General features: G+C 35.7%; 1 protein-coding gene across 11 annotated transcripts in view; it reads right to left on the reverse strand.

Moving 5' to 3' along the window:
- The window catches only part of ARMC2 (armadillo repeat containing 2), a 79510-nt gene that overhangs the window by 38927 nt on the left and 25058 nt on the right, over window positions 1–15525 (reverse strand). For 9 of the 11 annotated variants that reach the window (XM_027693572.1, XM_027693521.1, XM_027693585.1 and 6 more), the window contains 4 exons: window positions 12736–12828; window positions 8659–8837; window positions 7263–7365; window positions 4163–4383 (listed from right to left, as the gene is read on the reverse strand). In XM_027693572.1, the coding sequence (XP_027549373.1) occupies window positions 4163–4383; window positions 7263–7365; window positions 8659–8837; window positions 12736–12828 (596 nt within the window). The remainder of the gene's footprint in view (window positions 1–4162; window positions 4384–7262; window positions 7366–8658; window positions 8838–12735; window positions 12829–15525) is intronic. The other 2 variants (XM_027693530.1, XM_027693546.1) reach the window with 1 other exon arrangement.

Below are 15525 nucleotides of genomic sequence, written 5' to 3' on the forward strand. Positions count from 1 at the left end.
CTCTGACAAGGAGCAGGTTAAGTTGTTGTGTTTGAGCTTTTGCACATAGGATTCTATGCACTACTCTGTCCATTCTCCAGCAGCTTTCAAATTTGCTGTCCTATTTCAACAAATTTGACAAAAGTGGACATGTCTTCAATTACCAAAGGATGTTCTGGAGCAACAGGAGAAGAAACAATGGGTCAAAATGGAGAAGCAATGCACAGGGGGGGAAAAATTATGTGATAATGTGCATGTGATACGTGAATGGATTTAGCTTCAGCACTAAATATGAAATCCATACTATACTCAGAATACACAGAAACTGGACCTACAGAAGCCATTTGCATCGTATCACTCATATTTTAAGAAGATACCTGGAGTTTTTTTGTTATTTTAACTTAACAAGTGCAAAAAACCAGACATTTGCAGATGCACATTCTTTTTCAAGACATGATGCTTCAAAAATTAACACAATACTGGAGACATATTTTAATAAAAATATTTTGAGGAAATACTTTACTTTTCAAAAGTTTTGGGAGAAAAAGTGTCAAATGGAATAGACACAAAAGACTCCATTCAATGCTCGCATACAAGATGTTCACAGTCAGCCTAGAATGATATTTGTTGAATTCTAGCTAAGCTTAGCAACAAAGAAAATGGAGGATAAATTCACATATTAAAAGTGTTGCTCAAGTGCAGACCAGAGCTTTTACTGAAGAAGAGAGACTTACATATTAGATAATGAAAAAACCCCAAATCTTTATCACTAGATAATGGTGCAGAGGTCTCCAAAAAGAGAGTAAACTTTTTCACTGCCCGAGACAGATGGTTCAAAATCCTCCAGCAGTAAATTTTATCAAGAGCCATTCTCAGACAAAGACAGGTTGGAAAGGAAAAGCAAGGCAAAATAACATATACATTTAAATGTGGCAAGACAATGATATTCAGCACTTCATAGAACACGAAGGAACATTAATATATATATCCACAAAGGAACAGTTAATATGCAACTGAAATTTGAAGAGTACAATTTAAAAAATGATAGAAGCTAGACAGCAGATGAATTCTAGAGAGATTCGGATTGCTTCAAGCAGACGCCATGATTCAGGGAGAAATGCATAACAACTGGCTCTAGCACTCCCCACCAGCCCTAATCCTTATCTTGCCATGTGAAAGATCAAATTCACCCAAATAGAAAATTTAACTGTAGACAAATGCTATTTTTAAAGGAGAAGACATTTAAATGCTTTTCAATTAAAGAAAATGGAGTACTTGCTAAGTCTCATCAGTGACACCTCAAAAACCCTGGCTTTTGAATAAGCATTACCATATTTTGTACAAATATAACCAGACTATTAGGTTAAGTAACACAAAATGAGCCAAAGATGACCTCGGTTTTATGGTCTCTGTTAAGGAAAAAAAAGCCAAATTATTGCAAACATTTTTATTCTTGTATTGTGAGACTTCTCCATAAAATCAGTTGTGGAAGAATGAAGAAATCAGATAGGGACTTTATTCCCACAAAAAGGATTGAGCAAGATTATGTATAACACTGCCATCTGGTGATTGTGCAATTATACAGTTAAGGAATGAAGAGTTGGTCCCAGTTAATTGAGATACTTCAGCTATCAGGATTAAAAGGTGGCAGAGCCTCCCTCAGAGACCACACTGTGACTATTTAAGGTGCTTTTCTTCCCCAGTAAAATTTGCTCTCTATCCCTGAAGACTTGTATTTATTCTTTATTTCTGAATGTCACTGGATATTCAATCTGTTGCTAGAAGTTACACTATGCTACAAAAATCATGTTTATTCTGAGGACATGAATCACAGAAAAAAAACTTCCTTTGATACTCTATCCCTGGAAACAGAACTATTCCTTCATCTATGACAACTGAACAATTAACTCACATGGAAGAAGTGCCGCACACAGATCTGCTGAAGGAACTGATATGAGAAAGTTGCACAGGAATTCCATAGCAGTAGGAATCACTACTTTTCTCACAAGAGGAAGAAAAATGAAGTATCTGTACTACTATAGAGGAGAAGACAAACAAGTGAAAGAGCAACCTCAGTGAGAGACAGTTGTCAGTATGACTTCTCCACGGAACTCAAGGCCTTCTTAGAAACAGCCAGTCTATCCAAACTGTACAAAACAGTTTTGCTACGCTTCCAATTCTACCGAAAACAGCAGAGAGTGAGAGATTAAAAAAAGAGGTGTAAAATGTAACATTTACAAATTAAACCCTTGATCTAAAAAACTAAATTCATCCGCATGCAAATAATGGAAGAAAAACATTTCTGCGAAGTTCTGGGTAAGTTCAGACAGCTAGTCAAAATGCTGAAAATAAATTGATTCATTAGTTTTGTTATTTAGACATCATTTGTTATTTTAAATCCCCCCACTGGCAAAGACTTCTTTTTATATCTAACTGACATAAATTTCTATCTCTTTCGACTCATCAATATTCCCATTATATGTATTATACGATTGATGCCAACAGCAGCCATCAAATGTCAGTAAGTAATATACTTTGCTTTTAACCATTCTCTTCTTGCTCTCAGAAGGATAAATATTTTTAAAATACACAGACATGAAAAAAGATAAAGGACATGTCTCTAATTTAGGTTTTAAAATGCCTACCAAAAATACAACCTGATTATGCACTCACTGAAATGACCACTCAGCTTCCATATGTGAGGCATCACTCTCTACTTCTTCATCTAAGCTACTTTCCTTATAGTTTAGGTATTTTAAGTCAGTATCATCTTGCAAATTACACTGAGAACAGAATCTGTTCTGGACCCCTCAATAGGGCGTTTCTACCTAAAATGATTGCCTAAGGTGACACTGCAGTAGTACCAGGACTTCTGAAGTCTAACCAGCATCATTCAAGAAAAATATGGTCATTAAAATCTTGACCATGTGCAAAACCCTGAAGTTTGTACATCTTCTCTGGGAAAAAAAAGGCTTGGAAATCCCATATACAATTTTTGTACAGAATATAAGGTGTGATACCAAAAAAATGGCACAGATTATTTTAGAATTGTTTGGGGAATCCACAGTGCCCCAAGAAAGTTAACATGTCAAATACAGGAACTTAATGATGACGGGACCTGAAAGGAAGGAAATAGGAACACAACAAGCACAACATTTCCAGTTTCATCATATATTCTCCCAGCCTGAAGCAATTTGCCACTTCTTTAGCAAAATGTAAGTATTAAGCCACACCATTTCATTCAGTGTTTCATAGCATCTCCCAATCTGTTTATGTTTGTGTAAGATTATACACACTACTCTGCACAGACATACCTCACAGCACCACTAAAAAAACAGATCAAAATCAGTAACAGTAACATGATGACACATGCTTTTTGTTTTCTCATATAATTTCAAGAAGTACAATATCCGTTCCTTGTAAGTTAGTAAAGAATTAAAGAAACCTGGCATAATTAGTAACAAACTTAGTGCAAATACTACCTCAGCAAGTTGTCCAATATATTTTCCTATGAAGTCCCCAGAAGCGACAAATGCCTGGAATCTACCTTGATAAATACAAAAAACTCTGTTTCTAAAACACTAAGGTTTAAACAGCTTTAGAGCAAAGGATTAGTTTTCATAGCCACCACTCATCAAGGTGCTTGAGTCTGTTACTTTCAAAAGATTCAAAAAGTGTTCGCTTTTGCATCCACTTTTTCCTTATATTACAGTTCTTCAAAAACACTTTGTCAAAGAAACATAGCTATATTTTCTTATGCATATTTAAAATACATTATTCTTGTAACAAAAAGCTTTTTGTAATCTCCTAAAGTATTGCAGAACCAGTTTGTATTTAGTATTTCAGCTAAAGAATTTAAACAGAGAGCACATTTTTATCTGTTTACTATAATATCCAGAACATTGCCAGCATCATAAAGCAATAATGAGAAACTGGTTTATTAGGTACCTAAAAATATTTCTATTAACTTCAGAATTTCTAAAGCCTTTAAAACTGACTACAAAAAATATCTATGGTAATTAAATTTAGGTCCTGAACAACTTCATTAAACTTCTTAAGAAGAAGTCTACTGAAATATACATACAATTCTGTCAGTGGCATGCAGGGTTAGCTTATCTCCTCTAATTAAATTTTTAATTTGCCCTTGAAGTGTGTACTTTTAGAAATAAAAGTAAATGCTAACCTGGACTAATAAGTGGCCCAAGTTGGAGAAATACGTGTCATTTTCTTTTACGTTATTAATCTGCTTCATTAATTGCAGCAACATTTCAACAGCTCCTTTGTTGACCATTTCATTAAGGAGTACTGCATTTCCAGACATGAATTTTATAGCTCCCATGCAATAGAGGAGAGCTTCGTTGTTTTTGTGTATATCTTCATTTCTCAGAACCTCCAACAAACAATCTAAAAGGAAAATTATTATTCAGAAACTCTAATATTAACATTTATATTTGATACAGTCCAGTCATTGAAGAGATTAACAATTGGGAAAAAAAACTCAGATTGAACTCTTACATTTCTAGCAAGTGGGCTAGAAAAATTGGGTATTTGGATTGAAACCAAGAAACAATTATCAATGAATAAGAGAATGGGCCTGACTTTTGTTCTCCCAGGCTTCAAGAATCAGCATAAGTTGTAAACACATAGCAGGAATCATTGAAATCACCAGTCAAGATTTGCAAAAGTGATTGTCTGTGCCTGGAATTTTGTGTACTAAACTTGACGCATTCTAAAGAGGTTTATTCTCACTACTTCCTTAAAAATCAAATGTCTTAAAGCCTCTCTAATGGACCACTAAAACGCACAGGGACCTAATTCAAATCTCACATTTGAAACCTGTTTGTAGCCTTTTCAGATTTACTTTTTATGTAGGTAAAGTTACTGTAAAAGTCCTGTTTTATGCTACCACTGTCAGATACCTGAATTGTTAAAATTAACAGCTGATAATGGGCACAAGCCCAGTGTATCTTTCACAGTTAAACTGAGACATGCTGAATTTGGTGAGGGCATCTTAAATTAATAAGTAATCCTGACCAACTTTATACTTTTGAATTTCTAGTAACTGATTGAAACAGATATTTATCTCTGCTTACTATGTTCCATCAAGTTCCAGTTGAATAAAAACATTTTCCTACGTCATTAAACTGAAGAGTTTTTTAGATATTTAAAATTTTTTTCTATCTCAACCCTAACTGAAACTCTCTTCAAGTATATGAGGTTATATGAATGAGGTACACTCACACCAGGCTCTTGCTCAAACTCTCCCCCTCACCAACTAAATCACCTGGGTTGTGGGAATGTAAGAAATCAGTTTCAGGTTCCTGCTCAAACAGGGTCTTGAACAGTAGTTGTCTATCTTGGGATGAACAATTAACTTATTTCTTCTACTGGAGCTGCTCCATTGCACATAAATAGTTCACAGGGCCAGAGGAGGAAAAAGAAATTAAATATATAAGCCAGTGACTGCAACAGGGATCTGGGTGATTATGATGTAAATCCAGGTTCATGTCTTCTGCCTGGATAAGCTGGGTCCAAAACATAGAGTGAACAAGCAAACAAACTAACCCCTACCAAGAATGCTCTTTCCTTCATTAGTGTTTAAAATACAGAGAAAGAAGAGCAAGTGAAAGAAAAGTGAATGAAGATGGTGAACTTGCCACTGGCTGCTGCAAGAGAGGAGTCCCAAAGAGGAGATACAAGGACTCCCTGAAACAACATCTCAGCCTTGGCCGTATTGATCATCATCACTGGTCTACTCTGGCCTCCAATCGGGAGGTCTGGAGACACACTATTTATAACGCTGACGCTTCCTTTGAGTACGCATGCAGGATCACTCTTGAGGAGAAAAGACAACGCAGAAAGAACAGTGTCCTGCCAATACCACCTAAGGAGTCTTTCCGCTGTGCCTTTTGCAACCGGACTTGTCTATCTTGCCTTTTCAGCCACCAGCGCACTTGTACAAACGTGGGTAGAGTCCTTCCCAAATCTTCGTTCGCAAAGCCTAGCCATGATGACATAGACATAGCCATGTGACTTGTCCAGATGCTATGTATGATGCTAACCTCTACAAAACTGTAGTCTTCAGTATCCAAAGTCAAAGCAACCTGAGCTGTTCTCTTTTCTGTGAGTCCTTTCCTTTGTACTGGAATGGCTTATCTTGTCTTTATTTCTGACAACAATTGTGTACTAAACTTAAAGAATGACTCTCATCTAGTTAAGCAGATACACATATGCCTTAACTTACACACATGCAATAAAGGTTTGCAAGATCAAGGCCCACAATAACAAAACATACTGAAGTTTTAATGAAATAAATTACTATCAAATGAATACTGAGTGTCATTCATATACTCTCATTTTCTTCATATTTCTCATATTTGCATGTCATGCATGTGTGCATGACAAACATCGTTACAATCACTAAGATCTTAGAGCCACTGCTGACAATTCTCCAAAACCATTGCCTCAATGTGCAGCAGCAGCTATAAAAAAACCCCAGTGATTGTTCTCAAGATCCTCCCTGATGATGGCCAACAATACAGTCAGCATTATTTTGTTCCTATAAAATTTGGTGCAGACAGAGCTTGAATTCTATACAGTTTTGTACTGTAAATCTCAAGAAGGATCTACTGGAGTTTGAGAAGCTACAGAGAAGGGCTTATAAAACAACTGAATGACACAATATCCTTTCAAAGAGAGAGCTAAAAGGCTGAGATGCCTCAGTCTTGAAAAGAATAAGGCAGAGATATGTGATATGAATATGGTTTAAAAAATCATGAAGGTGAAGGGTAAGCTGACTAGAAACTCTCACAAATCCTGCAAAAACTACAAGAAGGGAGATAATGAAAAGTACATAGATTTAAAACAGCAGACATAGAATTTCTGGAAACTGTTGCTCTGTGAAATTGGAGAAGCAGACAGAATCAGAAAGTTCAAAAAGGAATCAGGCAAATTAATGAACAAAATACCTATAAACAGAGATTAAAAAGGAATTAGAGAGGGATGCACCATCTAATGTCCCTAAAAGAATATAACAGTTCTGAATGTTGGGGGAGTACAGGGGAAACATCACAGAAAACATGTAGGCTTTGATGCTGTCCCTAGACAGCATCCCCTGCTGCCATTGTTAGTTAGACACAGAATACTGGACTAGACCAATCATTAGTTTGATGTAGTAAGCAATTTTTAATCTGTGACTAAGTTAATTCTGAGAACATTTCCTGAAAGATGAACAATCTGTTGAATTTCAATGTCTAACTTACAGACAAGAACAGAATACATACCCAATAATCTATCATTTTGAACGATGTAATCATTTTTTTCATTCCTGCAAATTTTAAATGCTAGCTTGCAAACACTAAGAAGATTTTTTCCATCCACTTTCATCTGCAAAAAAAGTAAAAGACATAAAAATCACAACTAAAATCTACACACAAAAATGCACCATAACATTCTACAAGTTCAGACACCATGGCAAACTTGTATTCTTAGCGAACTATTAAATTCCAGATGAAACCCTAACAATATACTAAACCAAACTGAAAAAGTTTGCAGAATCAAAGGACTCTGAAACACAGATAGTTTAAGCTTTATTTAGCACTGCGCTGACTGACTTTAAAATAAGGTGATATGCAAACTTTTAATGTAGTAAGTATATAAACCTGCAGGTAGTATATCAGTAACTTGTAGTTTTTCCTCTAATTCACTCTTACAGAGAAATTCTGTACAGAAATCATTGGTTTGGCATCTATGGTCATACCACAAACAACTCCAGGACAACAGTACATGTCATAACGAAAATTATGCTCAGATATCAGAAAAGATCTTATGATGTACTAATGGTCACTGAGAGATCATGAAAGGGAAGTTAAAGTGCTAAAAATACAATGACATATGTCTTCCTTTCCTCTGCATTTCAAAGACAATTTCTTCTATATTCACGATTTTTTAAAAGATTCCACATAAAAAATGTCTGTAAGGGAACTTTTCTTTTAATAAGCACCACTTAACATCTATGTAGTATTTGAGTAAAGAACTGTATCTTCTGATTAAAATAACTTACACTGCCTTAAAGGAGCACACACACCTCCCCCAACACACACACACACATTACTAAAATGTCTCCAACACAATGTTAGCTGGCATCCTTTCACCAGTGACTGTCCGTCCATACATACTTCATAGAACATGAATCAAGAGGTTCAAAGAGGTTTAACCAGAAATACTAAAGGAAAGAGATTAATTACACTTACTTTCAAAAAAACCCCAAAATTCTGTTTTGGTATTTTCAGATAAAGGTGTTTAATAAGGTCGAGATATTACTAAAAAACTAAGTTTCATTTCCATGCGTAAATTTTTAATTGCTGTTTTGTTCAAATCCCTGCATGTGTATCCCAGCTTAGGACACTGCCTCTTTTCCATGCCTATACAATATTCCTGTTAACATACACCAGCTATCCTATTTTATGCCCTTCCTTCCTCCTCCAGATGTAATTTCTCTGAAAAAAATAAGCTTCAACAAGTGCTGATGTAGATGAATGGGAGACGTGGTAGTGAACTGTACTTAGGAAAGTGTTACTTTAGATGCAGTTTAAAAATATGAAATAAAGAATTAAATGCAAGCTGTAATTCATGATTTTGAGCTTCACATTCTACCAAAGAGCATTTCAAAACACTTACAGCCAGAATAATCTTTACCAGCTTCAGGCAAAGTGGATCTGAATCAACATCTACAAGTTTATACAATATCTTCAGAAGCTCACTTCTTCTTTTAAATTGTTTTCCAAGCATATTTCCTTCATTCAATGCTTGATAGAGCTTGGTACAAGCCAGACAAAGATTTTCTATATTGTCTTCTACTTGAAGGGTGTAGGAAGGGAGAGAAAAATAAAAAATAATTATCAGTGCCACCTTATCCAGAGCATCTCAACAGATAAAGACAGAGGAGAACAGAATAAAGAATGGGTTGCACAACAACAAAAATAAGGCACCAAATAAACCTCTTAAAATGATAATATGATCCTCAGAAAGAATTTTATTTTGCTTTTTCAAAAAGAGGAGACTCAAGACAAGAAATCACAGAGCCAAAATAACACCTAGAGCTAAAATGAAACTCACCTTTAATGCTTAATAATCAGATTGATCAAATGTCTACCAGGAAACTGTGGCTCTGAATATATTCTTTAAAGTGCTCCCACCAAACATTACATGGGAAAAAGAGATAGTTAAGGAATATTTTTCTCCCCATATACATAAACTTATATATCAAACCTTGCTGGGATTAAGAGTAACTGAACATAAAAACTTGTTTATTTGTGTAAAAACTAGAATGTATAGCAGAGGTGCAAGATATATTTCAGCAGGATGTTGGCCTAGTGACAAAAAAACCATCTACTTCCTCACCCAAGTCACCCAAACTCTATTTAAAAGATACAAAGATAAAACCTACAGTAAGTTATTACAAAAATCACATCTCAGCACAATGGAATCAAGTACATGTTTAATTTAGAGAGAAAAAGAAAACTCTTGTCTATTTTTAATATTCAACAGTGAGTTTTTTTTTTTCTTACATTTGCTTTTGTCTATAAGGTGATACTTACAAAGCACCATGTAAATCCACTTAAGCTGCCTGTATAAATTCTGCATTTACTCAGGATGTACTTCCCAGCTAAAATAGAATCATAGAATCATAGAATCATAGAATCAGACGGGTTGGTAGGAACCTCTGAGATCATCAAGTCCAAGCCTTGATCCAACACCACTGTCATTACTAGACCATGGCACTAAGTGCCACATCCAGTCTCATCTTAAAAACCTCCAGGGACGGAGAATCCACCACTTCCCTGGGCAGCCCATTCCAATGCCTGATTACCCTCTCTGCAAAGAATTTCTTCCTAATATCCAACCTAAACCTCCCCTGGCAGAGCTTAAGACCATGCCCTCTTGTCTTACTGATAGCTGCCTGGGAGAAGAGACCAACCCCCACCAGGCTACAACCTCCTTTCAGGGAGTTATAGAGAGTGATGAGGTCTGCCCTGAGCCTCCTCCAGGTTGAACAATTCCAGCTCCTTCAGCCTCTCCTCATAGGACTTGTGCTTGAGTCCCTTCCTCAGCCTCACTGCTCTTCTCTGGACCTGCTCCAGCACCTCAATATCCTTCCTGAACTGAGGGGCCCAGAACTGGACAGAGCGCTCCAGGTGTGGCCTCACCAGTGCTCTGTCCAGGGGAAGAATCACTTCCCTGATCCTGTTGGCCACACTGTTCCTGATACAGGCCAGGATGCCACTGGCCTTCTTGGCCACCTGGGCACACTGCTGGCTCATGTTCAGCTTCCTGTCAATCCCAACTCCAGGTCCCTTTCTGCCTGGCTACTCTCCAGCCACTCTGTCCCCAGCCTGTAGCACTGCAGGGGGTTGTTGTCGCCTAAGTGGAGGACTCGGCACTTGGCCTTGTTGAACCTCATCTCGTTGGAATCAGCCCAAACCTCCAGCTTGTCCAGTCCCTCTGCAGAGCCCTCCTGCCTTCCAGCTGATCGACACTCCCCCCAACTTAGTGACATCTGCAAATTTGCTGATGGTGGACTCAATCCCCTCATCTAAATCATCAATAAAGATATATAGAGATATATAAAGAACTGAGCCCAACACTGATCCCTGGGGATCATACTCAAGGAGGTAAAGCACTTGTGATGAAATATGTATTGCCAGGAAATTACAACAAAAAACATGTCTGATGCCCCAAACCTGTCGGCAGATTTAAGGACCCATCTCTCATGATGAGTAGTGCCTGGAAGCTCTCAATTTGCAATCATCACACTCGAGGAACAGCAATGACTATTCCATTTCTACTCCCACCATGACAGAAAATTTAACAAAATTTAGCATTATTCTAAACCTCTGCTCCAGTAAGCTGTGAAACAGGAGTAGCAAGGAACCAAAACGGAATGGTCTTACACTCCATTTCATCAAAATTAACAACAACAAAAATTATTCACCACTCATCCCATGGGGCGTTTTTGAAGCTTATACTCCTGAGCACCGGTATGTAACAAAATGAATTATTTGTTCCTCTAGAAAAAGAGACTTCAGGGCTCTATTAGTTTTTGTCATATAACAATCATCTGAAGCAAAAATCAGAAGATTTTAGACAATAATTAAGTTCCAGATCAGACTTCAGATTTGTTCTTGAATGGAAGGCTTTCCACAAATATTTTTGAGGGAGAAAGGGGAGGAAAAAGGCTTTTCTATTAATATATGAAAAGCTAAATGTGAACTAAATGCATATGCAGGGAATCAGCTGCAAGGTATGAAGCAAATGACTGTACATGAAATTAAAAAATATTAAATTACTAACAGGCCTACTCAAAACATTAAAATTATGGAATTCTAATATTCAAGTTTATAAGAAAAACTGTAACTATGCACCAAACAGCCTAAAGAAAGCAATATATCACATGGTTGCAGGAGGTAATGATGCAATTCAGTTACAATTTGTGTGAATATTCAAGAAGCAGCAAAACTCAGCTTTTAAGGTTTTTGTACCACTGCATTCAATCAACTGGTGAGAAAGTATCATTAGATAATGTCAACTATTATTAGAAAAACTATGCCCTAATCAAGTGTTCAAAAAGCTAAATAAACCCCAACACACTAAAAAAAACAAGTAAAGGCTGAGGAAAAGGAGCATGAAAATTGATTTCCCTTAGCTACATTCATGAGAAAGGAAAGACATGATTAGATTTTACCTCTAAATTTTATTTTGCTTACCAATAAAAATATCACACTACGCAAAACTATAACTCAGTGGCTCATATTTGACAATCCTGGCATTAAGCAACAAAAATGTGAAGTTGCATAGCTGTTTTCAAATTTCCTGATCACTGTTTTTCTACCCATCAGTGACAGATGTGGGAATGAGAATCCTGTCTTTTTAAAATAATTACATATTTTGGGAATCACTTAGTACTGTACTGGTGTTTCATACTCATCAACATCTGCAAAACTATGCAAAAAAAATTTCAATCTGTATCATGCTATAACAAACACTGCAAAGGATCCTGTAAAACAGAACCACTTGTAAAAGCAAATCTACTTTCTATATTCCCACCATTCAGATAAACATAGTGTCTGCTGAAAGCAACTGAACAACCCTTTGAATGAAATGTTAAAATGGATTTCAAAGTTTAATCTTTCAAACCATATTTAATTTACTCAATTTTGCTTCAATATTCTGGGTCATTACATACTTTTCTGATACATCTAATATTTTAAGCATAAATGGAAATTTTCATTAAGATTTCCTTAGTTTTCTAAAATTAACTGAGACCTTCAATACAGCCTATGGTTAAAGCAGTAAATCTGTGCAGTACCTTATTCTTAAAATTATTACCTCATCACTGACTGCTAAGCTAGCAGAGCTATGTGATCTAAAGTAAGGTAATTTAGTCAGACAAGATCTTATCTAAACCATTTTTGTTTGTTGGTTTGTTTTTTTACAGCATCACAGAATGGATAAGGTTGGCAGGGACCACTGCAGGTCACCTGGTACAACTCCTCTGGTCAAGGAGGGCCACCTAGAGACAGGTGATCCCTAGACTGACCAGGCTAGTTTTATACTAGTGAAGTCACTGAACATATGAAAGCATAAAAGGCCACATAGTCCAATTACTGTTACTATTTTGTAGTAAACACAAATGAGTCCCATGCTTCCCACAGGAAACAGTACAGAAAGTAAACCCTTTCAAAAAGTGTTACCCACTTTTTTTCAGTTCATGCAGAATTGGCAGAATCTTTATACGCCAAAAGACTTCTTCCTCTTCCCACTCATTTATTCTTGTTTCATTCTCTAAGCCTTCAAAATACATTCAAAACAAAAGGATACATTCAGTGATGGTTTCAATTTCTACACAAATAAATAGCTACAAATACTTTATTCGCCAGTCAGAAAAAAAACCCATTTTGCTATATTCTGGGCTACTCCACCTGCTCAAGCTTTTATTTTTATTTACATTTTCTCAAAAAGAAAAGTTTCAAACAAAACTAGATGGATAAGTATTTTGATATGTAAAGCTGTACTATAAAGCTTTTGTTTGCTGACATCAATGTTTCATTTGATTGCTGAATTTAAAGGTAATGACTACTTGTATATCAACATGTCCTACTATTTTTCAGCTCTGTGTCCACATGACACCTTATTCTGTGTTTAAAAAATTCATACTACAGACAATCCTCTAGGATTGTACAATTTTATCTAGTGCACGTGCATGATATTATACTAAAACTGATTCACCGACTCTTTGGTCAGCTAGTGAAAACAGTCCTGTTAGTTATTACATCCTGTTAGCCATTCTAACTATTTCATGCAATTATTTTTGAGAACTTTACAACTAAATTTTTGTAAAATGCATGTTTCCCTCCTATTCTTTATTGCATTCAACAATTTTTCACACAGCAACCTGGGAATTAATAGTAAATGTTTTGCCTCCAATAAACATGCTAGAAATCTTGAAGGCAACCAGCTCCCAGTTTTCTTGGTCACACTCAAACAATTTCCTGTGACTGAGAAAAAGCTGCTGTTCATTATCAGAAACCTCTTTGCAAAGATAAGTGTTTAAAAATATTTCAGCTTTTTTTATACTTTGTTTCAAAAAGAAAATAATTTAAAAAAAATCTATCACAGACATCAAGTTAAAAATTGGTAGAGCAAAAAATCAGTGGACTAGAATTCTCCTGGAAACAGGACTGGGAGCATGGATCTATGTTCAGATTGGACACGGGAGCTGGTGAAACACGGTTTATTTAAAAAGTGGATTCCAGGACTGACTTTCATATGGATGCAGTATCACAGGGAATTATTCTGACTTGCTGAACATTCTTTTCATGTTCACCTAGCACTATGAGAAATGACAGAATTCTGGCCTTAACCATTGGCCCATTACAGATGGAGAGCCAGAATTTCTGTGCAACTTGAGATTTAAAGGATCTAACAGTTGCTTACAAGGTGCATACAGGCATATGTTTGGAGTTCAAGACTGGGTTAAGCTCTTTATCCTGCAAGCAACCAACGTTGTTGTTATAAAGATGGGGTCTGGCTTGTGTTGTGTTTGTTTTGTGGGTTTTTTTTAAAGGGAAATAAAAGTCGCAGAGCACCACTAAATAACATGAAAAAAGTCATTAAGACTAGAATACATACTTTTTTTTTAAGTGACATATTTGTCTGAAAGTGTCTCCTGCTGTTCACTACTAGCTCTTGCATTTAAATGACAATGTAAATTCTTAGCATAATCATCATCAAACACAAAAATACCATACTACATGAGAACACCAATGAGAAGGTTGCATCATGAGAGCAGTATCTCAGACCTTGAAACAATGACTGTCTACTAGGCATTACTTGGAACTGCGAAACAATTAAAAACTTCCTAATTTAAAAGCTTGTTCTTCAGAAAATAATCCAGATTCTTTTTCTGATCTGTATTAACTTTAATTGTCTACCTACATTTTTTACATAATGAATCTATCATATACATCTATTTCAACAGATTATACAAAAATGCTGTTTCATAAGTAATACACTGGTAAGTATGTTTGTTATTAGAATAACTATATATTGTTGGGTTTTGCATATATACATAGTAGTACATCTTATTAGCTAATACTATTGTTACTTATTTTGCAGACCATTTTTATCTACTAGATCAAATGAGTTGATAATCTTATTTAGACTGATAAGTAGCTTTATTAATAAAACACTATGCAGCATTTGCAATAAAGTGAAAGTTCTGCTCGGGGAAATGTAATAGCACAGGTGAAATGAGAACACCAGAATAGTTTACACTGTTCCTTCCTGCCACAAAACCCACATACTGACTCAATTATTTCTTTTCTTTCCGATTTGTAGTTACCTCTCTTAAACTGAAAGATGAGACTGATTTTCTAAGTACACACATGCTTAACTTCATTAGGCATTAAGAAACAGAATAGTACAGGTATGCATTTGCAGATAGGACCAAACTTCTCACTTAAAAAAAAATTAACAAAGCCATTTAATTTTTAGTTCAGAACAAAAAGAACAGATTTTTTTGTACCACTCTGTTTCACTTGTCTCATATTCATCAGAAAATGAAAGTCATCATGGTATAATTTTTTAAAACAAATATCTCTTATAACTAGGAAAAAAGAAGATAATCAGCTTTTACTAAACAATATTAACCCTAGCAATAAGAATGAACTGAAAATACATGATTATAATAAATCATTAATAAATTGTAAACTTGTATGTGTCTCAGTCCTGGGAGATTTTTTGCCGATGAAAAGTTAGGGTACTAGCTGTATTTAAAATATTGCAGAAGCTGTCCTGAACTTTACAATTGAGTGAATCACAGTTGAACAGGAAAAATACTCAAGCAAAAGAATGCAGCAAGTTGGAGTTGGTTGTCTCAGTTTTTCATAGGCCTTAAATGCTGCTTTGCATTCTGGTAAAAAAAAAATCACTAATCAGTCTACATTTATTGGTTGCTGTTTTTAGCATGTAAATACAAGAGCCTTA

This window comes from Neopelma chrysocephalum, unplaced genomic scaffold (genome assembly GCF_003984885.1).
Source record: "Neopelma chrysocephalum unplaced genomic scaffold, ASM398488v2 Primary Assembly neopelma1_23, whole genome shotgun sequence".
Classification (NCBI taxonomy): Eukaryota; Metazoa; Chordata; class Aves; order Passeriformes; family Pipridae; genus Neopelma; species Neopelma chrysocephalum.